General features: G+C 40.1%; 1 protein-coding gene across 1 annotated transcript; it reads left to right on the top strand.

The window, feature by feature from the left end:
- The first annotated feature begins 2,445 nt into the window (after positions 1 to 2,445).
- On the top strand, positions 2,446 to 23,667 carry RRP15 (ribosomal RNA processing 15 homolog). The gene is made up of 5 exons (XM_041426690.1): positions 2,446 to 2,959; positions 6,194 to 6,468; positions 8,290 to 8,387; positions 9,183 to 9,384; positions 22,997 to 23,667. Exons 1-5 carry the CDS (start codon positions 2,905 to 2,907, stop codon positions 23,147 to 23,149), a joined length of 783 nt encoding a protein of 260 aa, XP_041282624.1. The 5' UTR covers positions 2,446 to 2,904; the 3' UTR covers positions 23,150 to 23,667.
- Positions 23,668 to 25,485: the final 1,818 nt, after the last annotated feature.

The raw sequence follows: 25,485 nt of genomic DNA on the forward strand, positions 1-25,485 counted from the left end.
GAGACCTCTCAGTACCTAAAATGGCTTAGAAGAAAGCTGGAGAGGGACTTTTCTTAAGGGTGTGTGGTGGTAGGACAAGGGAGAGTGGCTTCAAACTGACACAGGGCAGGTTAAGATGGCATATTAGGAAGACATTCTCTACTGTGAGGATAGTGAGGCACTAGCACAGGTTACCCAGAGAAGTTGTGGATGCCCCATCCCTGGAAGTGTTCAAGGTCAGGTTGGATGGAGCTCTCAGCAACCTGGTCTAGTAGGTGTCCCTGCCCATGGCAGGGATCTGGAACTGGATGACCCTTAAGGTGCCTTCTGAACCAAACCATTCTATGATTCTATGAATTTGCTGCTGCTATTTCTGTAATGAAGAATACACAGTAACTGCTTCAACTGAGCTTTATTCCAGTATTGTTGATATGTAAAATTTCAGCCAAAAAAAAAAAAAAAAATTAACATATTTAAAATATTAGGGAGAAAACAATTAGGATTGCACCATCCTTTTTACACTTTTGGGTTGGATTTTGTCCTGATGTTGGCTGTGGTGCACACATAAATAAAAGTTTTGCTCACTGTTTCATTAGCCAAGGCTTAACTACAGATCCGTACACACAGAATGCCAGCTTGTGCCTCTGCTGCTCTTCAACCACAGTTCCTAATGATAAACTGGGATGTAAATGCTGCTTTGTCTGGTTTGGAAAGACTCTGTAGTCTGGTTACATCTCCAGCATTCCTCAGACCACAATTTCAACACAGAAAACATTCAGACCAGAGTGATGCGAGACAATGACAGTCATTTGAAATGAGGTTTGGCAACAGATTTTCTGACAAATGCTCTGGGATAATGCTTGCAGAAAGAATTGTGCTCCCAGAGATGTGACTTGTTAATTCAGTCTGAGGGAAGAAGATTCAGAGCTGTCATTTACTGGAACATATTACAGGACTTAATCTGAAGATTTTGACATACTTCCAAGACAAATAGGCTACCACGAGCGAGACATGTTCAATAAGGTGTGTATTGTAGGAAATGAGGGCTGTAATTGCCATGCTGAGAGAGCTTGTTGTCTATGCAGTTTAATGACCTTCCCCTTGCAGTGTCCCTTCCGACACAATGTGATTCAGAGACAAATCGTGGAAAGGGTCTTTATCATCACACAGCAGACTTGACTGAGTGGTTACTGCTTATTGCTGGTGGGCACCGTAGGATTTGAGCCCCACAGAGTAAAACACTAGGAATTACATATGCTGTAATGCTTGGGCCTCTTCATTAAACACCATAGGGTTGTTTGTAGTTTCCTTCTTACTCTACACATCACAGCAATGGCCCAAGATTTTCAGCACAAGTTTTCTCTTTGCTTCTAACAGTGGGTTATACTGAAATTTGTACCAGATAGCTCCACTCAGCAGCAGAGATTATGACAAGAAACAAGAAGTCCAATCCTGTTCGTCCTTCACACTTAACCAAGACATACTTAGTCTTTTTAATCTTTCCTTGTGAAACAGTTTCCCCAGTCATGTCAGAATATCTGACACCATTTTCTGACCTCTCTCCCACTTCTAATTTTTCCACCTGATACTGAGGCAGGAGAAAAAAAAATGCTATCTTGGCTGTAATCCACATCATTGAGGAAAAAAGGTGGAATGACAGACGTGCAAAGATACAGGTCACTCATTGTGCAGGGCTGCAACAACAAAATACTTACAAAAATATACGGTGTAGAAATTAAACATTTTTAAAACCTGAAAAACACTGAAGACTACACTTCATGTAACAATTTCCCCCTGTACTATCTATATTCATATATGTACTTGTGGTTATTTCTACTGCGCAACTTTGGGGCTCCTGGAATCCTGGAGCTTCTATCCCCCAGCACATTTTATTGCTACTAGAACAGCAGGTTTTGATAACTAAATTTCATTTCTTTAGGGTGCTTTTATGTAAGAAGTTGCCTAAGATTTGCTTCTTTTATAGTTCTGGCATTCTAGGTGGTGCTGTTTTCAGGATGTACTTCTTACAGATGCACCAAATCGGGTGATTGGATGGCTGGCACTGTTACAATCCGGCCTTAAAATCGGAGTGCCTGGTTTGTGGTTGTGAAGTGACAGAAAATTAGGGTTACTAAGACTTCTCTCACCTTACATAGAAGAAATTTTGTTTTCGTACATGTGGGGATAGTCTGCTCTTCCAACCAGCCAGTGCTAAAATACCACCACTAAGAGAAAGCAATTTCAGTACATCAACCAGAGGTTGCAAGCACCTCCAGTCCCTCCTTTTGGGCCTTAAAGCAATGTTTGAAAGCGTGACTAAATCTTTCTGGGTACACCAGTGCTGTTGGTGGAGCCTTCAAATTCCTCTTTGCACCAGGACTCCTAGATATATATAGATAGATAGACAAGATAGATAGATAGATAGATAGACAGATAGATAGATAGATACACACACACATATGTACAGCATTAATTTATTTTTATCGTTGCCATGTCCATCCACAGTGGCCCCCCGCTGGGGGGAAGCGAACAATCAGCCCGAGCTTTGCCGTGCTGGAGCGGTTCCCAAGGTACTTTCCATGCTCCAGGTGAGCGCAGCTCGCGGCACAGGGAGCCCCGGGAGGCCCCGATCGGGCCCTGCCTGGGACCGACCCCACGACGGCACCTGTAAAGGCTGGAACAGCCGGAGGCTCCGCGCAGGTCTGCACAGAGCAGCAGGCAGGGCCTGGGGGGCAGGAGGGCGCAGCCAGCCCTGTTTGCTCTACCCACGGGCCCATTTCTGCCCGCCCGGAGGCCCTGACCCCACTCGCCTCCGGCCCCGCCCCGGAAGCGCCTCTCGCTTGCCCGGAACCCCAGGAGCCGGAACGCCGCTTGGCGGCTTGGAGGTCGGGGTGGAGCGCGGTACTTGGGCGGACCGTGGGGAAGATGGCGGCGGCCGTGGCGGGCCCACGTGGGCATGGAGCCGCGGACACGGACAGCGGTAACGGCAGCGGGAACGGGGTTGGGGCCCTCTCTTCTTCTGAAGCATCGCCGCTGTGGGCCGTCTCTGACCTTGGAGACCTTTCCTCTCTGCCCCGTCCGAGCCCGCCCGTGGGTCCGTGGCCCTTCATCCCCCCCGCTCCGGACCGTAGGCCGAGGCCGGCGCCGGTCGGCATGGGGTACGGGAGTGCAGGCCCCGGCCCGGCCAGGCCACCTGCTAAGGCCGCTTCGTGGCGGCGTGTCCCGTGGCTGCCATTGCCGCGGTGCCTGGTGACCCTTGGGCTTTTCCCACCCAGCCCGGGGAGTGCCGCCAACAGCTCCTTAATTCCCTAGGCCCACCAAAACAGCTTTCACTGTCCTCTTTCTTGGGAGAGAGGGGAACGACTGTGCAGAGCTGCGCGAGTTCCTTGTCTGTGCGAGCTGGGATCTGCTTCTCCCCGAAGGAAAGCCCTGGGACGCTCTCGTTCCAGTGATTAACCCTTAACGCACGGTTCTGCACTCGTTCTCGCCTCCTTGCGTGTTGTGAGAGTGTACCTAACCAGTTGTGATCATTTCTTCATCCTGTTCTGTGACTGTATTTCTTTTTTACTTTGCTCTGGGAGGAGTCAGGGTTGTGGCCGCTTGGAGCTGTGGCTCCAGCATTGGTTCTGTTTGGTTTGAGCGTCAAAACTGAACCCAAAGGGAAGCGTTGTGTGGGAGCTCCTTTCAGAGCTCATTGCTGAATGTTCACTGTGTTTTAAGTCTGTCTACACCTTCATCACTGAGCGAGTCTGAAAGAGTGAGAGAGAGATGTGTATGTGTATTTCACAACAACACACATAAACAATTAAAACTTTTTATATTAAATCTATGCTAGATACCAGTCTTTTTATTCAGAACAGGGCCCCAGGTCCTACTTCTGATTGAATTAATCTGGTTTAAATTATTTTGAAATGCCTCTTTTTTTATCTCATGCTGTGCTGACTCTGATGTATTAAAAAATACATTATGGCAGGTAGTGGAAACCTTGTTAAATTTTCTGTAATTGTTGAAAGCAAAATGTTGGTATTATTCTCCTATTTTATTGGCAGAAGATGTTATGTAAAGGAAATGATACGTGTTTTTGCAAATTTCCTTTTTATGAGTCTGATCTGTTTTTTATGGCTAACTGCAAAAGTTTGGCCTAAGCAGTGTGGGGGATTCAGGTTTGGTCTTTTGGTCGTTGTTTGCTTTTGTGTGTGTAAAAAAAGTCACAAACAGGGGCTGATTAAAAGCTAAATAGCAATATGATAGCATGGACAAGGCCCAGGGTGAAAACTTGACCTTGTTTTACGTGTAAGAACCTGTAGGAACCAGGATGTGGTTCCACATGTATAATGAATGTCATGTGGTGCTGCAGTTACTTTTTTGCAGGCAATGGTTTGAATTTATTTTTTATTGGAAACAAAGAATATAGATATAGATATCTAGAAGGATATTAAAGGATAAAAAGGATGCCTTTAAGTAGTTACTGAATGTGTTGAGAAAATTTGCTACGTCTAAATTTCCAGTTTATAGTAAGGACTGTTGGAAAACACTCCTATAATTTCATTTTAAGTGGAGCATGACATATCACTTGGTGGTAGTAAAAGTAATACTGATAGAGATAATGACCAAGTATTCAGTCATTATTTCTCTTCCACATTTGTTTTGTAACCACAGACTCTCACTTCCTTCCATCAGGATAACTAAATGCTCCCCAAGCCTCTAAACATGCCTGGGCAGTAAAGGTTTTATTTTAAATTGGTCAGTGCCACTGTTTTCCTGCTATGTTGTTTGTTAGGTTTTTTTCTGGTTTAAACAGGCTCATGAAGAAGGCAGAATAATGAATTAGTGTGGCAGCAGAGTGTATGTTTATGGTTGCTTAGTCATTAAATAGACAGTTGATTAATGGGGAATATCATTAATAGCTGCCTGCATGGTTTTATGGAGAACAGATCTTGTGAAGCACTCCTGGCTTCATTCTCTTAATGGTTTGGTTGATAAAGGTACTTCATGGGATATAGGAGTGCTTATGAAGTAAAGCACTTGGCTCAGCAGTACTGTGGTTTAAAATTTAAATTTCCTTTTTTTAAGGAGTTTGAGAGTGGTAGATGGATGAAAGTGAGTCATGTGAGGAATCTGGGACTGGGTGAGATCAGAAACCAACTTCCTTCTGTTCAGCATTTGATTTTGCAGTCTTGAAAGTTGTATGTAAGATAATTAATTAATGTGGCACAAATATTACTAGAATGGTAGTTAATGGTGGCGCGACCTCGAGTATGCTCTGCTCTTGATTACATGGTGAAGTGAAATAACCCAGCATATTTTAGCACACGGTAAACCTGCAGCACATTTCATTCTAGTTAATCACCTGCACTGTTAAAGATTTCAGTTTTTGCAGTTTGACCCACTGAACAGAGTAATGAGGACTAACTCTTCCTGTAGTTCTTGTGCTATCAATTTGGCTGTTTTCAGCTGTCTTAATTCCAAACTTTGGTATTGTAACTTTGTTTCCTTCTTTTATTTTGAAGGGCTCATAGGGGTAAGGAAGTTTAACTTTGGGGGTGTTTCATTTGTGTGACTTGATCAGTTACTTACCCAGAAAAGCTCAGTGCCTCTGGTTTCTTTTGACTTGCCTGTCTTGATGCTGTATTCCACAAAGCAGTCTCCCCTGGGTTGTTATGATTAGGTAATTGTATTTTTGCTGGCAGTGTTGTCTCTGAGCAGGTTTTGCTGTCACATAAGAAATGCCCCCCCAGCTTCAGTTTAATTCCTGTGGCTGTTTTCAGTCAAACACCAGATGTCACTGTTGCAGTTTCGCTCTGTGTGTGTACATACATATGCACACATATTTGTGTGGATAGGCATTTATAAGTAACACTTTTTAAACTGGGTAATAGACAGGTTTTCCCCCCACAATTACCAGTCCTAAACATAAAAATTTTCAATAATCTAATAATAAATGTCCAAGACTGCCTTTTCCCTTTTGCCCAGCCTCTTTTAGTCACTTTAAATCCTCACTGAGGTGAGCAAGCACTTGCACTACATAGTTTCTAATAAATTCAGTATAATGGTGTGTGCCTGCTTGAGGAATTAATTCTAACAGCACATTTACAGTAATACCTTGCTCTGAACTTGGATAACATTTACATGGCACTAGTGAAGGATTCTTACTAGAAACAGTTCCTGATACTTTTCTTTGCTTATGTTCTTTTTTTTTTTTTTTAATCCCTAGGTTCTGAGTTAAGCTCAGAACTTCCAGAAGACAGCTACTCTTCGGGAGGTGAAGCCCTGGATGGTGATGATGAAGATGAAGCAGCAGTCCCTGGCAGTGTGGCTGAAGAGGCAACAAGCTGCAAAGATGGCCCAAGTTCAGGATGGGCAGATGCCATGGCAAAAGTGCTCAACAAAAAGATTCCACAGAATAAATCCACCATCTTGGCCAAGAATAAAAGCCTAGAGAAGGAAAGAGAGAAAAAAAACCAAGAGAGGCAAGAAAAGAAGATGAGGGTGAGAAAAAGATGCAGTATTCCATGTGCAGTGACTGTCAGATGGGCTACATGCAATATAGTCTCAGAGCACTGTCCCAGATCTCTGCTGAGGCTGTCTCAGTTTTGGAGTCTCTACTTCACAGTGATCTTGAGTAGCTTAATTTTTTTTTTCTCCCACTTTCCAGTCATGCTGTGTAAGGTTTTTTCTCTTACTGCTTCTTTTGGGTCATCGGGCAGGCTGAACACTGGCAGCAGGAGTGTTCCAGTCTGTCAGCTTAAGGTGTTTTCTTTTTTGAAGGGGTGAAAGCAGCTACTTCAAGCTTGATTTTTTTTAATTGGTGTTGTTTATTTGGCGCGAAATTCACTTTGTTGGCATTACAAATTGAAATAGTTGTCTACCATAGAAAGTGAGAGGGAGAAATAGAAGAAAACTGCTTCCATTTAAATTGTGCTGTGACTTCCAAAATCAAGGCCTCTAGGCTGAGACTGCAGTAATCATTGATGTGGTTGTGCATTGTTGTTTGCTCCCCTCAGTCATTTTCCTGTTTGGAGTTTTCTATTACCATGTCTGTGCCATAAATTGCTTCTGGTTCTGAAACTGGTATGAAGAAACCAAACCATGTTGGCAAGTAAGTAATTTGTTTGTGCCTTCAGTGGAACTTTTAATTCCAGCCTCTGATTGATTTACCTTCAGGCTAGAAATACATTAATAGTTCTAATGTCTCATCCTACCAGTTCTGTTTCTGTGAGATAACCAGGTTATTCACCTGACAGTTTGGGACATGCTGCAGTTGGGCCATGGCTTGCCTTTTAAATTCAGAGAGCTTCAGTACAGCATCTGCACAGTTATGGTTGTCCTAAATGCCTGCTCTCGTCCTGTAAATACATGAGAATACTGCAAAACAGAGATGGGCCTGAGGTCCCCAAAGTGACTTGTTTGCTTTAGAAAAACTTGAAAGCAATTTGCCTTTCACAGATTTCTTGCTGATGAAAGGTAGAATAGGGCAGTTCTTTTGATCAAAGGCCAAAACATGTTCATAAACTCAGAAGTTCATAGTAGTCTGCCTGTAATTATAAAGATAAGGACTCTCAAATTCCATTAGAGACTTCTTGCATAAAACTTCTTTAATGGAACATCACCAGGCCTAGAACACTGTTAAATTGTTCAGAGTGGAAGAAAAACTTAGTCCTAAAGCAGAGGTCATGAAATACAATGGTCTCCTATTGCAGCAGGAACAAAGCTGATGGTTTTGTGTCTGGTGGTAGGAAAAGGGGATCAGTTTGGTTTAGAATTGGAGAACCTCCAAAAAAATAGACAAAAACCAGTACTGTAGACATGATTTGTTGTTTGGTGGACACTTGGTGCTCTTCCTGTGTTAGAGTTCTGCCTGTTGCCGTCTTTGCTGAGTGTCGCTTTGGTCACAAAGCCATGGGACCAGTTCTGTCGGGGGAAGTCAAATTCTCAAGGCTCAAAATGTGACATGCCAGTCTTGATGGACCCAGGATTTTACTGTGTATAAATTTCTCTGTGATCAGCTTGTGAAATCTGGGATTTGAAGGCTGTCTTTGAATAATTTCCTTGCTTAAGGCAGTAGGTGTAAAAGTCTTTTTCCTAGGCTTTTGTTACTGGAAGCAGATGACTCTCTGGGAGAATCACACTCTCAGTGTGGCCCCTGTTGTATCAATGTGAGAGACTTGTCTAGCCCTATATTGGAGCTCCTTTTACTTTCAACCAAACTGAACTTTGCAGATACTTTTTTCCTCCTGCTGCATACTCTGTCAGGTCATACTGCATTCTCAAATGTCCATGTTGTTTCACATAACAATATTTATAATGCAGCTCGATAAAAAGCGGGAATGGGAAATGATGTGCCGAGTGAAGCCAGATGTTGTCAAAGACCGAGAGAAGGAAAGAAATCTTCAGAGAATTGCCACAAGGTAAAAGTTTTTTTGAATGTTTTCCTTAAATGTATGTATATCAGAAAGAGGAGGAAAAGGCCTGTGCAGGTAATCTGTTTCCAATCAGACTGAACTCTTAAGAAGTGACTAGCAGGAGCCGAGAGATTTATAGACAGGTCTGCATTCTACAGTATCAAGTTCAACGAACGATTTCAGAAGCTTTATGAAAGAGTAAAAATTTAGATGGGAATCTAATGTTTGCTTAGCAGAAGTGCTTTGTTGGATCCCCTCATTTTGTTAATTTAATGCCTTAAAAATGCAGAACAGTTGTTTCTACTGTTCTAGTTTTTTGCTTCTCCACAGAGGATTCACCAGATCCATGGCTGTGAAGTTCAGCTGCCTGTTCACATTGTGGTAGTTTGGTGTCACAGAACTAGTTGAACATTTTGATGTGCTGCCTGTATGTCCTATTTCCCAGCTTCAGCTGCCTTTAAGAGACTTGCCTGAGTAATTTAATAAATGATTTTAGGACAAATAACATACTCCCAAGGATGAAACTGATCTTGGTGCCATGTTACCAGGCTTACTTCAGAGTCTGAATAGTAGATTTGTTTGTTACTGGTTCCTAGCAATAAGTATGAAGGAAGAGTAAAAATTGAAAGTCTTTTGTGTTGTAGTAAATGTTACTTCTTGACCAAATCGAGGTCCAGGTAACCATTTTGGGGAGTTAGAAGCCATCCAGCATCTGCACTGATTAGCTTTAGTAGGGGGTTCATTTCTGTGAAAGGAACTTGAGTTAAAAGATTTGCTTTGTTGTCTTTTTCCCTGTCCCAGAGGTGTTGTACAATTATTCAACGCTGTCAGGACGCACCAGAAGAAAATGGAAGAGGAGGTGAAGAAAGCAGGGAGCTCTGAGAGGAAGCGTGCTAAACTGATGTCTTCTGTTTCAAAGAGAGATTTCATTGATGTTCTAAGAAATATGGAGGGGGCTAAAGGAACCAAGAATTCTGCTGGAATGGCCACTAAAAGTAAACAGGTAGGCTTCATCTGTGAGAAAAAAAAAATACTTACAAGGTACCTTCTCAATATAATGACTTGCTGTTAATGTGCTTGCTTTTCATAAACCTCTGACCCAAATGGCTGGGATGTTTTGAGACTTGTAGAAGGGAACAAGTAGCTTTTAGCCTATTTTGCCTGTTTTTTGACTATCAAAGTACAAAACACTGGAAGCTCTTCTGATAAGACATGGAGTCTATTATGCAAATAACTTGGTTTAGCTGTGTTTTAAAAAGGATTATGAAACACTAGATTTTATCTTGGATTTTACACCAGTTATGGAACAAGCTGCTATATTACGGTGGGTTGTGACATTTGGAATTTGGCCAATAATAGTTAGCTCCTTGAAATGGTTAAAGACCTGGAGGCTGTTCATCTTACATGGTGTATTAGACTGTACTACTTCTGTGTCCCCACAGTTTGGTCATGTCAAACTCACTTCCTTTGTGTGATTATGGTGTCTGAAACTGAAGGATTTGCAATACAAAATGAATACCACAATAGAAAGCAACACAGATGTATTAAACCTTGTATGTAGGATTTCTTTCCCTGATTCTCTGTGTGTGTTGTGCTGGTGTGGCTTCCTTGCTCTTGTGATGTTTTGGAAAGAAATACATTCCACTTTTTCCAAATGTGTTTGAGACACAGTGTAGTTGGACTCATCCAACTCTTCACCAGTTCTTTCAGCTCACCAAGTAGCTCAGGGTTGAAAACAAGTTGCTCGGACAACTCTTTCTCGTATTTCAGAAGCTGCACGTTTTTGAAGCATATTTGTGTCCAGGTTTGAACTCTGTGCTTGGTGGTGGGTGGAATACTGCAGTTGGCACAGACACACTGCAGTTAACTAAGTGCTTTTCCATGCTAGGAAGAAATACTTTAATCAGTCGGGAGACAACATTTTGTCATATGTTTTTTGTTTGCGTGCACTTGGGGAACATGCTGAAACACTGCCTGGCATGGTGTGCTCATACAATTTTCATGCAAGTGTAATATTAAAGTATTTTTTAAGTTCTTTGGATAATGAGAACAATTTAGCTTGGTGCTGACACTTTATTTCTCCTTAAATAATTCCAGCTTACTTGTTTGGGGTGGGGTGGGGGGGGGGGGCATGTGTATGTGTGTGGTTCTCTTTTTTTTGGTTCATTTGTTTGTTTCTCCTCCCTTGGAATAGCAAAATATTGGAAGAATGGCAGTGCCAACTAATATTGTAGTCAGCATTAAATCAATATCTGAGCAAGAACTAGGACCTTTGTTTTGTGTCACATTGTAGCAGGGCAATTTTTTAATTACTAGTGTTATGTTCACTCAATTATCCAATCACAAAATAAAAGCAGAAAAGACAGATTGCAAATGATTCAATGCTAAAAAAAAAAATTTTATTTTGGCATCATCAGTAATAGCATATTTCCATTCAAGACCGCTGGAGATGCTTTAGATGCTGGCTGGTTAGTCTTGGGTTTGAGTGTTAATGTAGATGCTGTTTTCACATTGCTTGTGCACAAAAGCTGGGGTGTGGATTGGGATTTTTGGTTGGGTTTTTTAATTGCATGTCTGCCTAGACAGACCACCCTCCTTCCTCTCTCCCTTGTTTCAGTGACTCTTCAGCCTTTGCTTCAGCGACTCTCCATTCGATTTAATACTGAACCAAACTCTTCAAGAACTCCTTTTCAAGCTGTTCCTAATCTGCCTTATTTTCTCTTGAGAACATATCTTACTCATTTAGCAAGCTCCCCTCCTGGTAGTTCTTGAGGCTTGAGGCTGAGGCCAAAATCTGATCTTCTTTCTCAGAATTACACAAATATTTAGCCACTGAACAGTTCAGCTGGCCTCCACTGTTCTCTGCTTCTTGGTCTTTGAGAGTGTTTCAGAGGGTAGGAAGCCTGGATTAGGCTTTTCGGTAGTAAATTCCTTGCAGCAGGGTTTCAGCAGATTGTTTGTGCCATCTGAAAGCTTTTGTTTATTTGTTTTGTGGGTTTGTTTTTAGCAGTCGAGAGTATAGAGTGTATTAATTTTTAAAAAAAAGGGGGAAGAGATGCCAATCCCAAAATCCAGGCACTCTGCCATCAATTAAAGGGCAGTCCAGAACAATAAAAACATTACCCCACCCATATAAAACAAGCAGTCAGCAGGAAAAATAGCAGAAAAAAAGTTTTACTAGTGAAAGCGAACCTCTTTTGACTCAAGCCTTCTGCTGTGACATGAAACTTGACTGTATTTTGAGAGTGGGTGAAAGCATTTTCTTGCTCTGCAGGAGTTTTTGAATGCAAAATTTGCTTTGTATTTTTAAAAGTTTGGCAACTTCTTTCAAGTGTCAGGGGTTGTTGAAGAAATCCCTTATAAAGCTCTGTTGATTGACTATTTAGCCAAGTATATTTATGTGTGAAAAAAAGAAATTAAATGTTCTGTAAAGGCCCATCTGCAGCAGTATAATTTCAAACTAGCATGACCACTTTTTAAATTTTGTTCTCTACTTCCATCAGCTTTATGCATGCCTGGGAAAGGCAGGTAACCTGTGCCCCACTAGAACATTGTTCATAGTCTTGTTTACTTTTAGCCATTGGCCTAAATGTTACTTGGCATATACCTACCAACATAACTATGAAAGAAAGACTGTAAGGCTGTGTAGGTTTTCCTGTGCCCTTCTTGTGAAATTGTAGCCCTTCTTGGAGTTCTCTGTGCCCAGCTGGGAGTAATTATTTTTCTGAGCTGGAGCCAAAAGCTTTGCCTTTCATATCATTTGCTGTTTATCAAAGTATTTCTTAATCCTTGCTGAGCCAGCTGACTTGTGTAATATTTTTTCCTGTTTTTTTTCCAAGTTACTGTGCATGGTGCTTGCCTCTGGGTAAGATCATCTAATTTCTCTCCCCTCACCACCTTCTCTGAAGCCTTGCAATGTGGGAGAAAAATGTAGTCATTAAAAAAAAAAAAAAAAATGAAATCCCACTTGTTTGTGTTCGGATGGGCTTTTTTTTAAGTTTTGAGGTGGGTTTTTCTATGAATCTTTTATTGGCAGATATGAGAGTTTTCAATTTGTTTAACACAATCCTTACACACCAGCTTTTCATTTCAGAATGTGTTGGTCATGTCTTCCTGTAAGACACTACAAGAAACTTTATTAAAGTATAGGTTTAGAAAGGGTATGTATCAGAACGCTGTTTTTTCAGGCTTGGAGACTGAAGTTATTTTTATGTCTATAGAATGAATACAGAAATAGGTAGTGGCAGTAAAGGATTCCTTGTAGAAAGCTTTTGTTTTCTTTAGGTCCTTAATACAGGGTGCTCTTAGGAAGTACCCTTGCTTCTAGGGTCGAGTGAAGTTTCTGTTCTCCTGCAGTTACACAGATATGTTGGCTAATGTAGTGAACTACACAGAGTCTTGAAATCTTAATTGTAAGAAAACAAGGAAATTGAGAGGAAATGCAGAGTTATTCTCCTTGCTTGCTGTGTGTCAGTGACAGTTTCATATTGACTTCTCATTTGTGCTGGTCCCTGTCAAGCATTTTACTGTGTGGTAAAACATTTTTTTAGTGATACATAAACAACTGGCATGAAAGTTACAGATGCTCTTTATGACAAGCATAACCTGCACTCCTTGACCTTTCATTTTTCATTAGGACTTTGTAGCATTTTGCTTCAGCTTGTAAGCTTTCTTAAATCAGATCTGATGCAGAGCATTTCAGTGGTGAAAGTAAGAGCAGGATTTCCTGGTCCACTTCAGTAACCATGATCCAAACTCTGCAATGTAATCTTTCTGTAAGCTAGGCTGACTACATGACCCATAGGCACAATTTGCTTCCTGTGTTGGGATGGCATCTGGAAAAAATTGGTGTGTTGGTGTCAAAATAGTGCCTATTCTAAAATAAATTATTGATGGGAAGGAAGATGAGTGAAGAAGAATACAAGTGCTATTTCATAGCAGCTATTGCTCAGATGGGACTTAAAGTGCTTTTCCAGAAAAGTTACTTCTACCTCAAGTGTATTTTATAAATGCTCCAAGTATCTGGTAAGTAATTTGTAAGGACAGTGATTAGAGTCAGACTTAGCATAGATTTTTCTTCTATTCATGAGTCTATTTTAAGCTGTAGTTTGAAGATTGTTCAAGTGCAGGAGGAATACTATGCTTCCGACTTTGACCACTGTTCTTGCTGGGATACAAGGAGTGGCATGGGGGCTTTCATTTTTTAAGCTGAATGGGGGTATAAATTGTGCTTTCCAGCTTAAAAGTCACATCAGTTTAAAAACTGAGAGTGACTGCCTTCTTTTCCTTGCAGCTTCTTGAGTATTGGCTGTTAGCTAGGTCTTTCACAGTGTAGAAATGGGGAGGGTGAAAAAAAAACAACTGTTTTCATTCATATACCTCTTTGGAGTGACAGTAGTCTGAACAGTTGCTTCAACCTGTGCTACGAAATTGTTTCTCAAGAGTGGATGAAGGCAGAGATGACTTCTGGAAATTTGGTAAGGTGTATCAACATCTCTTTTAATCTTATCAAGAAACTTCCTTAGGTGATAATGGCATTGCAGAGTAGCAGAAGTTTATTACTACAGCTGTTGTGTATTGGTTTTACAGACCTAGTTGAAGGAGTAACCAGGCATGCATGTATTCCAGCAGATTTGAGGGGGCAGCCAAGTATTAATTTAGTTCAGCTGTAGCCAGAGTAGATGTATTCTCCCAGTTTTAATAAATGTGTTCCCATCACATGCACAAAAACTTTTAATTTGGATTCCTTTGGATCCTGCATTTTTATCTGTTTTTCTGACTGTGTGTACACTCTCTTGAAGGTCACCCCATATGAGTTTGGAGCTGATGCTTTTAATGAAGTTTTTTTGTTTTGTACCAGAAAGTTGCTGACAAGTAATTGTATGCTATATTCTTAGGAATATCCTTAGGGATAAATGCAGTGCAGCCTGCCATCAGTTTGCCATATCCTATATTCCTTATACGGAACATAACTTATAAGTTCTTTAACATAAAGGCTTGTTGTGCAGTACTAGAGGGTGTTTAATTATGACACTTTTACTTTAAGTTTGTTTAGAAGTTGTATTAACTTACAGAGTTTGGGTCATCAACAGGATTGGGTTTTTAAGATTGTTGTCATAGCAATGCACATCTGTGTTAACATGGGAATGTAGGACTTTTTTCAATATTTAAATGTCAATTTAAATTTGTCAATGTTTCAGTATTTAAATTTGATTGATTCGATGTCAAGAAGTTGACACTGTAAATTCAACTCCACATAAGACAATTAAGGGTCATGTGAAATATTTTACTAGGTTTACCTTTTTTCCTGTGGTATTATACGCAGATATCCCTTTCTGTCCTCTTTATTGGATATTTGATCAGAAGTCAGGAAGGGAAAAGTGGTTTTGCACTTTGTTCCCATCTACCTTTTTTTTTTATCCTCTTCCTGTTCTGTGTTCCTGACAGGTTCTTTCCCCCTGCACCTGAGGGCCAAGCAAGTATCCTGTGCCTAATGCAGGAGCAGCCCTGACAGCTGTTCCCACAGAAAGGCCAGTTCCCTGTGTGTCATCATGAGTCACTCTCAGTTCAGCTGAATGCTGCCTGCTAAGATGCAGATAGTGTGTGATCAGTGAGGACAGATATCTTAGAGAATTTGGATGCTAAATGCTTATTGTATCTACTGAGGTGGTGACCTGAGGTTTGGGGAGGGCCATCTTCCAGATGTTTATAACTTGTCCAGATCCAGGCAAATGTTCATGGAGACAGCAAAAGATATGTTGCCAGCTCCAAAACACAACTGATTTTTAAGTTTAAAAAGAATGAATGATACAAGGTTTTAATGGGTTCCTGTAGAAAATGTCTTTCTTCCTTAGAGCTGAAGACAGAATATTTTGTCTTTCTGTGAAAAGGAATAAAGTGGTTGTATTTGAAACATTGCAAAATTCTTCAGCATGAAGCAGTTGAAGTTTGGCAAATTTTTAAGTGAATGTAAACAGGGACTTGTGATTGAAATGTCAGGCAATGCTGAGACAGCTCCATCTGTCATATTTGAGAGTAATTTGCCTTGCTATTTGTTTATTAGTGCACAGGATACTATGAAGTGTTTTGTTTTCAGACGTTGCAAGGCTTTTTTTTTCAGTAAAACTATGTCTAAAACAACCACATTTGAAAAATTTGTGGCATACATCTTCCTTTGATCTTCCTGTGAGTATACAAAGCACAAAGAGTCAAATACTATTGGGCTTTTATCTGGTAAATCAAGTTGGAAGCCTTATAAAAGCAGCTCTTCACTCTTGGCTTTGTTCATAACTTATAGGCAGGGCAGTGTACTTAGAGAAAAATACATCTAAACATTTCATTAAGTTTTATAGAAAAGTGTTCTCTGGAAGTAAGAAGGTTTGGGTGGAGCTTGTCTATCTGAATAAGTTTGTTTCCTCCATCTGAGCATTTGCTATTGGAAATTATCATGGAAAGTGATTCCTTTACTTTGAAGTTTTATTAAGGTACAAAATGTTGTGATTTCCAGCGTGTGTGTGTTACAAATGACTTCTGTGAGTACCTACTCATCTGTTTATCTTGGTCAACAGACTTCAGGAGTGGTGGATCAAACTGCTTCCAGCCTGCAATGGTTAGAGGGTTGCTGAGTTCAGTAATTTTTTTTTTCAGTACTGTGGGAAGTCCCAGCCAATTTTTAATGAATGTTTCTGAAATTTACTGAAAGATTAGAAAATACACTTGTTAAAACCTGGTTAGTATTAGAAATTATATTAAAACTGTCTCTTGGAAAGGTCTGACCTCTTTTTGGTTTGCTGCTGCACTTTGGACAGTGGTCTGCAGGTGGTCTGTATCATTTCTTCTCCACCTGCAGCTGTTGGGAAAGCTCATACAAAAACATAGACAGAGATGCAAAGGTCAGAAATGCAGAGAAAGGGTGGCCAGATGTTTTAAGATAAGGGATTGGTATTGTGGGCAGTTTACATCTTCCTTCATTAGGTTTAAACTACTTTTAGAAAGCAGCTTGGGAGTATTGAGGGGTATGGTCTGTTCCTTAATGAGCTTGCCACTCATACATGATAATGTGAGGGGAAATTATAGGAATATAAAATCAGAGAAATTTGGATTTAGAGACCTCCAGGATATGTCACAAAAACCATTGAAGTAAAAGCAAAGGCAATGACTGTAGGGAGGTGAAATCAGACAAGCTTAGCAGATAAAAATTGCATAAAGCTTAGTTCCTTGTAGACTCTTTTGGCATTTTTTTATTCCTCACCCTCCTACCTCAAAGTTTTTTGGATCCTTACACTCCTTGTGGGACTTAAAAGTGGAAATCCTGAGTCAGGGAGAGGGTTTTTACTTGCCTCACTTCCTTCTGATCAGCTGTTTTGTGAGGTGATTTCTTAAGTGCTGGAAGGGACAGGCATGGTCATTACTGTAGCCTTTATTGTTTGAGACAACCTTTTGGGACTCACTCCATTATGCCTCTTGCTAAATCATAATGAAAAACAGTGGATTATTTTAGCATCATTTGTTGGAAATAATTTGAGTGATATTCAGATCATTTAAAAATTTGCAAGCTACTGATTTATTGTGTAAAAAAAAAATCAGAAATACTCCAAACAGCTGCAGGTCTGCATGTTTCCTTACTGGGCCAGCAGGCAAGCTTTTATTAACAACTTGCAGAAAATTTTCGGTACCCAGTTGAGATACTGCATAAGTGTCTTTCATAAATGGGTGACATCTGAGAAAAATCTGTTGTGACTGGAAAATGTTTGTCTAAAGTAAACTGTTGAAAGTCATGAGGATGTGACTTCTGAGGGATAGCACAGTGGAGGCCTTAATCTTGACTGCATACTTTTTTACTGGGCACTCTTGCTATATCTGTGTATTTTCCAGGTACAGCTTGGTGGTTCAGGAACTGTGCAACTTGCTCCTGGTGTAGGGTGCCCTTGCTATACATCATGCTCATTAAAACATGGGAAGGGAGTCTTGATGCCAGTATGGCCAAACAGGTCATGCAGCAACATGTGGTGGAATTCCTGGTGCAGCACAGGGGTTTCTGAGATGGCTGCTGTCGATGGCTGGAGTACAGCACAGGCTGAGGAGTTCCAGAGCGTCCTGTGTGCAGAATGGCCCTGTGTTAAGCTTGAATTCTTAAAATATTTTTGCTTTTCCTGACAGAAATAATAATTTCTGAGGTTTCTGGTGAACCAAGCCTGAGGAAATCTGTTCTCTCATCAGCTTTTTCTAAGATTCTTCTTTGAAACTGAACATCTAGTAACAACGCTTCTGAATTTTCTTCTTTGCTTAGGCCCAGGTTTATGCTTGTTTTTAGAAATTCTGTAATTGAGTTCTGACCCCTCCAAAGCTGGGCCATGTTAAGCCTCTGTGTGCCAACCCAAAGCATTCCTTCTCATTCACACATCCCCAGTTGTAGTAAACCCTAGAGGAGGATGTGAGGATGAGGAGATTCCTTGTGCAGGTCATTACGCTCTGGGTGGTCTTCTGTCTCTGCTCAAAAGGAAAATCACTATTTGTTGTGCTTGTAGTAATATTTCCAGTGTGCTACTTTCAGAGAAGTTTGAACAGGAACAGCAGGTCTCAAAACACGCTGTAAAAAAATTTCATTCTTAGATTTATTTACTAGAATTGCCAGAGAAGATTCTGATGTATATGAGAAAGTTGTGATCTGAGTAAATCCCCTGTCCCGCTGTTGATACGCACAGTGTAGTGTCACTTCAAGTAAACCAGGGCAGTTTAGTTCAGTTGCTTTAATTTCTCATTCAGAGAGAGAATGCAGATAGGTATTGAATAACTCTCACCCTAAGGAATAAATGATTGTGCAGAATTATACTGCAGCAGAATAAATTTCTGTTGTGCAGCTCACATGTTCTGGAAGCTGAAAATGCTTCTCAGAGCGAGCTGCTGTGAGAATTCAGCTCAGAAGTTCAAGATAATAGTGGTGTAGGTTGTAGTCTCAGTTTGCAGATTTGTGGGGTTTTTGGCTGTTTGGGATCAGGCTTACGTAGAAACTTTTCTTAGAGTCAAGATCTTGCTGCGTTTCAAATCAGATTAAGTTGCTGGCAGCACTAATGATTAAACCCCAAGTATAAATTTCCTGTTAAAAATCATTACATTTTGTTTTCTGCTTTAGGTACTTTGGCTGCAGTTTTTTTCATTTCTTCTCAGCCTGAAGGAAATTTATTTTCTTACCTGTGAGCTCGCATATTGCTGAAAATTAACTTAGGAGAAATGATTATGCTGGTGTTCTTTGCTTTTTATTCCCTCCCCCTCTTCTGCCAAGTGAGGGGTTTATTATTATTATTGTTACTTTAAATTGAGATTAATTAGATTTTTAAAATTTTATTTTAAATTGAGATTTAACACAACTCAGTGTATGCCTGTGCTGCCTGATAGGGGTTTTTTGAGCTCAGTTTACATGGACTTGCTTGGAGATGAGAACCAGAATAGAAGCAGTCATTCAGAGCAAGATGCGGGCTGACAGGGAAGGTAATTGTCAGATGTTTGTGAGAATGTGTTCTGGCAGTTACGCTTTTTAAATTCTTCATCATGACAAAAGCTTCACTATGTCTCAAGGTCTTAAATGTTTGTATTGAGCAAAACAGAGGAACCTGGGGAGGCAGTTCAGATTAATTAGACATGTTAGAATTGTTTTCTCAGTGCTTAAAGTTGTTGCTTGAGAGATATTTATGTTAGAAATTCCTTCCCTGACAGGTACAAATAAACATTTATTGTAGGTGATGGTAAAGAGAGACGCCCCTGCAAGCTCTGGCATTTCACCTTATACACAAAGCAAAAGCGTAGGGGTCCAGTGTGATGATTGTAATCCTTAGGTCTGAAAAATGTTCCTTTTCTAAAACCCTGGAATTCCTGTCTTCTTCTGGACACTGCTCTCAGGGAATCTCCATGGTGCTGTAGGTGTGTTTGTTGCTTTGCAGATGCAGAAGCTGGAGTTGCTCAAGTGACCCAAGCTGGTGGACAGTGGAGTGAAATGTTGTCTTTTGTCCGATTTCAAGGCATATCTTTTAATGCCATTACTTACCAGTAAGACTATGGACTTCAGTCTGCTTGAGTGTAAGGTTCTGAAAAGCTTGGGCAGGTATCATCCTGCTTCAGATGGGGCAGAGAGGATTGATCCCACACCTTGATGTCAGTGCTGTCTGCCACAGCTCCAGTGTTGAGTTTGGCAGGTCTCATATACTGTCTTGTCATTTACCAAGATCAAATTTTGTAGCTCCAGTTTTTTGTGGTGGTAAAGAAACGAACAAAAACATGGCGATTTCTAACTTGATCTTATAGCTGCTGCTGCTACCACAAGGCTTTCATAGACCAATTCCTTTTAAAGCATCCAGGAGGCAGTTCCAGGCTGGATCCTGCAAGGGTCAGCTACTTGTTCTGAGTGACAGAACTAAGCTTACTTGGAGCCTAGTTTGGACCTTTGTTTTATTAGGACTTGACCAAGAATTTCAGTTCATCTTGTCCTGGTGCAGATTTTAGGGAGTATGTCTTCAAAGCAGAATTAGTTCAGGAAGTATGTCCCCACTATGGAGCCCTACTTGTAAGAGGCTTTAGCTAATGCTGTGATAGCCTAGCAAGTAGGCAAGGTTTTTTTTTTAAATTTACATGAACTCTTCAACTGGACTATGAGTTCATCAGAGCAAGTATCAGCACTAGAGTAACCACAGTGCATGCTTTGGTCTGCCTTATTTCAGCTCATGATAAGAAGTTCATCACCAGCAATTAGTAAAACGACAGTGATTCTAGAGGTATTTTACTAATTGCTGCCTCTCAGACCTTTTGAAATAGGTTGCCAGACCCTTCTGGCCAAAAAAACCCATTTCCAGTGTATAAAAGAGGAGAGGAAAAAAAGCAACATGAGAATTCTTCACTCCTTGCCTTACTGAAGAATTCAGATTCTGCTTTGTTTTCATTTGGGGATGTTCAAAGGGGACTTCAGTGTGGTAGTGAGATGTGCATGAACAGCTGACTGGGAGTTCAAAAGCATTTGTGTAGATTGAAAGTTAGTTTATTTTCCACGTGCCAAGAATCAGTTTTGTTTTATTTAGATGAAACTAGATTATGGCATTGAAAACCCAACTGTATTAACATTCTTACATAAAGCAAGTTGGGAAGTGATGTTACAGTTCAACTAATTGTCAATTATACAAATATTCTCACTGCATATTTTCTTAAGACTTTGAGAATGTTTTGTGATGCAGTAGATTTGTAGAATTTTTATTCTGAGGGGAAAATAAGTAGTAAATGAGTTAGGAATGAAGATACTAAATAAGGCATTTTCTTCACTTGGAGGCATGCTTAAAATTGATTAAATATTTGCTTTCAAGCATTTAATCTTTGAGGCATGAACATGCTACCTCTGTCCTTCTCCTTTGGGCTTGTTGTAAAACTCTATTCAGGCCTTTGTGGTGCTTTACAGAATGGGTGATGCTACGGAAGATCACCATCCCTCTTTTGTTAAAGTTCTGCTCTTGTGCTGTTGTTCACTTGACATAGCCAGAAAGAAGGAGCTTTCCAGACCCTGAGCCTACAACTGTGATTGCTGATAATAATCTACTCCTTCTGTGCTGTTTAAAAACCAAAACAAAATAAGAAAAAAAATCCCTGTTCTGCACATCTGGGAAAAAAAAAAAAAAAAAAAAGGCAATTCTATTGGGTTTATTATTGAAAACCAAAAATGTAGATTGTTTTGTAAGAAATATGGGATGTTTCCTTTTAAGTATTTCAGATTCAACTCTTAAATTTCACGGTTCAAATATTGATTTATCAAAGATCTGGGAAAGATAAAGTTACCCTCTCCTTGCATCCCAGAACAGACTACCTGTGTTTGCACTATCATAATAATACAGATGAATCTCATGTGAAAATTTTAAGGTCTGGCTAGGGACCTACCTTATCTGTAGCTCTTTAATTCCAGGTCATTGATTGCCCCTTCTGAGATGATTTTAGGCTTACTGGGTGTAGCATTTGAAGTAAATTTCTGCAAGAGTGATGAGTGCTTAGGAGGCACTACCCTAGGAAAAAGGGGAATTGTTGGATGGGAGTAGCCATTAATGAGAGAGCATCTGTAAAGGCACAAAAGCAAACCCTAAACCCAAACCCAGTGCAAACATCTTGAGGAACAGCTGTAGAGTTTCTCTTTATTTGAGCTGGGCCCTGGGAAATTCCTTTTGGGAAGAAAAATGTTAAGACTTGTTATCCTGTTTTTGTGAGGGCAGTGTTTGATAAAGAACTGCAGAAGTCACATGTAGCATTTCTGCTTTGATTAGCTATTAAAAACACATACCTTGTTTGGCAGACATTTTGCACTCAGATAACTTCTGATAGTGTGATAGGACATGTTTTATTTACAGTAATGGACTCTCATTCTTCATTTCTCTTTTCTCCTGAAAGCAAATTCTGTATGCTGCTCTGTTCCAAATCTTGATTCCCACAGGCTTCAGCTTAAATATGCAGTGGTATCACATTCCTAGATGCATGGCAGAGAAGAGGCATGGACAGATATCTACAGTGATCATACATTTACTGCAGATTTTGCATCCAGCAGGCAAATCTTGTCTGCAGAGGATGCTGAGGTCCCTTCTTTGGAGCATGGGAGTGGGGAAAGCCTCCCTGGGGTGCCAGTGTTAAATTTATTTTCAAAGACCTTGCAGAAACAAATTAGTGTTTTCAGTGCCCCTAATTCCACTTTGGTAGGACAATTTTTTGCTTGCCTGCTGGACACTGATCCATGTTGTTCGTCAAAAATGTTTTGCTGCTAAGGCATTAACACTGAAATAAATCGTTCCTCAGTTCATCGAGCAGCTTTCGGTATTTTCCTCCGGAAAGGATGCAAGCATAGCTTCCAGCTGTTGTTTGAAAGTGTTGCCACAGGATGGGGCTGTTGCACTGCCCAAATGTGATCTGTCACCTCCGGGAGCCGCGACCAAGCGCTGTTTCCCGCACTAACCTGAAACTCCACTCCCGGCCCTTCTCTTTATTATTCACCAGTCCATGCAGTGGGCCTCGAGTTTATCCACTTCCAAGGGTAGGAAATTTGGAGTAAGGTGTTGTTGGCTTGCTAAGAGTAGATCAGCTTTGTTTCTTTTAGAGGCAGCTTTGTACCATATGACAAGCCCAGGTAGTGAGGTAATAATTCACATAAAGGGGATTTAGTTCATGAATCACTGAATATGTTAAATATTAAATTTGGAGGGGTTAAGCCTTTATTAAATCCATATTTGTGTTTTAGAAATGTGCCAAGAAGTGTTCTAATGAAGCAGCACCTGGGGGTTAATAAATTATATCATGAGTCCATTCTGATTGCCAAGAAAGATTTTAATAAAGGAAGCCATACCTAGGGTGACTGTTTCATCCATGAGGAATAATTGTTTTGTTTCCATATTTCTTTTATTGGTTTGTTTAAAACAAGTTGGCATTTTAGCATCAAGTCATTTTTGGTTGTTCTGCATGTTTCTGTACCATTTGCACAAAGACCTGGCCCTCTGTCTGCTGATTGTAGGAGGTGTTATTTGATTGCATGGAGACCTTGCATCTTTTACTGTCTTTACATTTATCTCATTCCTCTGTTCTTTCTTCTCTTCCCCTCAAACATTCAGGGTGAAGTGAAGTCTGAAGAGGGGCCAGAATGGAATATACTGCGTGATGACTTCATGATGGGAGCATCTATGAAGGACTGGGACAAGGAAAGTGATGGAGAGGGCAACAGTGAAGAAGGAGGTGGTCTGAAACAAGAAGATGACAGTGACTGAATGAAACTGAAAACCATTCAAGATAATGTTTTATCTTCTTAAGTTTGTTTGGATAAGAAGTCAGCATTCTATGAATGTACAACACTTGGAGGATACCTCTTTTAAAAGAAAAAAAAAAAAAGACTTGGAGTGTTTTCTCTTCCATGTCAAACTTTTATTTAATATAGCTCCATTTGCTATACTGAAATCCTGAAATATTTTCCAAAACAAGTATAATTTTCAACATATTTCCAAAATATTTTGTACAGTCAAAATAGTGGCACTTGCCCAATGAAAGATAGATTTTGCCAAGGTCATTAAAAGTTTACACATTAGTCATGGCAATTGATGTATTAGTGTTCCTGCATTTCCAAATCACTGCTGCACTTTGAAAAGTTGTTGCAATTTGCAATAGAAATGGCTTACAATAAACACAGAAATGCCGTCACCTTGTAAAGTTTTCGGACTCCTATAGAGTCCTTACTGCTTTGGCCAGAAAGGGTTCTGTAGATAATAAAGGAAAGTAACTATTAATGTGATAGTTCTGGTTTGGAGCATTAGTTTCATTGGAGACAACTCTGGAAACAGAATTGTAAAGACAGAGACTTGACCCCACTGATAGGGCTTAGTATTTATGTATGTGTATATATATATGGTTTTTCCATTGTGAGTCAGAGATTTCTGGTGGGAAAGGACAGTCATTGCTATTGGTTTCATTGAGGAGGGAGACCTTTTCTAACAATACCACAGAAAATGTTGCTTCATTTGCAGTTGTGGTGTTCTGGCCTTTTTCAGTGAGGAGCCAGAGCTTTGAGATTGATCCTGTGGGTTTAGTCAGCTCTAATGCTAATTCCTCAGGTGTACAAAGGGTCAAACCAAAGCCCTTCCTCTTAGTGTGGGCTATAACAGTAACAAATTTGCAAGTCAGCTCTCTGGATAACACAATTGCCTTTCTTTAAGCTGCTGCAATTTCTCCTCAGTAGTTGTTGGTTGGAGAGGTGCAGAAGCTAAGACATAATAAGAATATATTTTATGTAAGCATATGCAGAAGGAATTGTGTGGTGATAAGAGTGTTCTAAATGAGAGTCTGTGGTTGAATTCTGCTTCCTTTGCTGTTCCAGACTGACTGTCTGATGCTGTGTCGTTTAACTATGCTATCATATTTGCTACATGAAGAAAAAGCCTTGGGGCCCATTAATTGATAGTTAAAATACATGGTACTGTTCTGTCCATTTCTACAGATGTGTTACAGACATCTGCCTTTCTTATAGGCAAGATATGATTAGGAGCAACTTTGAAATTTTCAGTCTTCAACATGGAAATGTGCAGTAGGATTTAGATTTTCATTACAAAGGCATTGTTTGAACTTTGTGTGTACTGCAGGATAAAAACTATGGGTAGAAAATGGTAAAGAAACCCATACCAACAACTGGCAATCATTGTCTTATTGCTAGCCTATTCATCTGGTATATATTGTAGATTAATCCTTCCAGGAGAACTCCAAGCTAACAGCAGAAATGTTTAGATTTTCAAGCTGTTTTGAGTGTTAAACATATCAGATATCTGCGGAGACATTTGTTTGTGGCCTGATATTTATTATCACAAATGAAGGCATACACCCAAAATACCAAGTGGCAAAACCACAGAAGTTTGACATATGGTTATCCCAGCTTCTGAAGGCTTGACATTTGTACAGCTGTGCAGTGAGTGCCATCTCATTAGTGCAGTGCAGAAATGTACTGCATTGGGGCTTGAGTCCATGAAGCAGCATAACATTCTAACCTGATACTGCTCTCTCTCAGCAGAGTTCAGCTGCTTTCTGTGGAAAAATTACATCAGCACCCTTAAATCTACAGTTGTTCTCTAGTTTCATATCAGCAGTTTCTTTCCACAATCAAACTTCTGGAAAATAATCTTAAGTTTTCCTTAGGAACTGTGACATCCTGAGGTGATTACTAAAAATTTCAGAATGCTTTCCAAGTACTTTTAGAATACTTGGGTGTTTGTGTGTTTTTGGAGTAATGTTTTGATTAAAGGACTGAAGTTAATCTTGTGTGTTTAAGAAAAATGTGGAATCTATCAATATTGCTAAAGGTATTTTGAGATTTCATTTCATTTAGAGTGCATAGCCAATATGGGCAGAGCATTTCTTACCTTTTAAGAAGCTTAGTACTTACATTTTTCTGTATATTGAGTAGTTATTTAAATTTTATACTGTACCTTGTCTTTGCCTTGTCCATTTTTTTGTGCCATATGCAGAGAAGCTCCAAGAGTTGCAAAAATTGCTAACTACATATTTTGATTTTAGACTGCTTTATTTCACAAGTTCTGTTTTTGTTGACTAGAAGTTCAAAAGA

This window comes from Onychostruthus taczanowskii, unplaced genomic scaffold, assembly GCF_017590055.1.
Source record: "Onychostruthus taczanowskii isolate IOZ18803 unplaced genomic scaffold, ASM1759005v1 scaffold93, whole genome shotgun sequence".
Lineage (NCBI taxonomy): Eukaryota > Metazoa > Chordata > Aves > Passeriformes > Passeridae > Onychostruthus > Onychostruthus taczanowskii.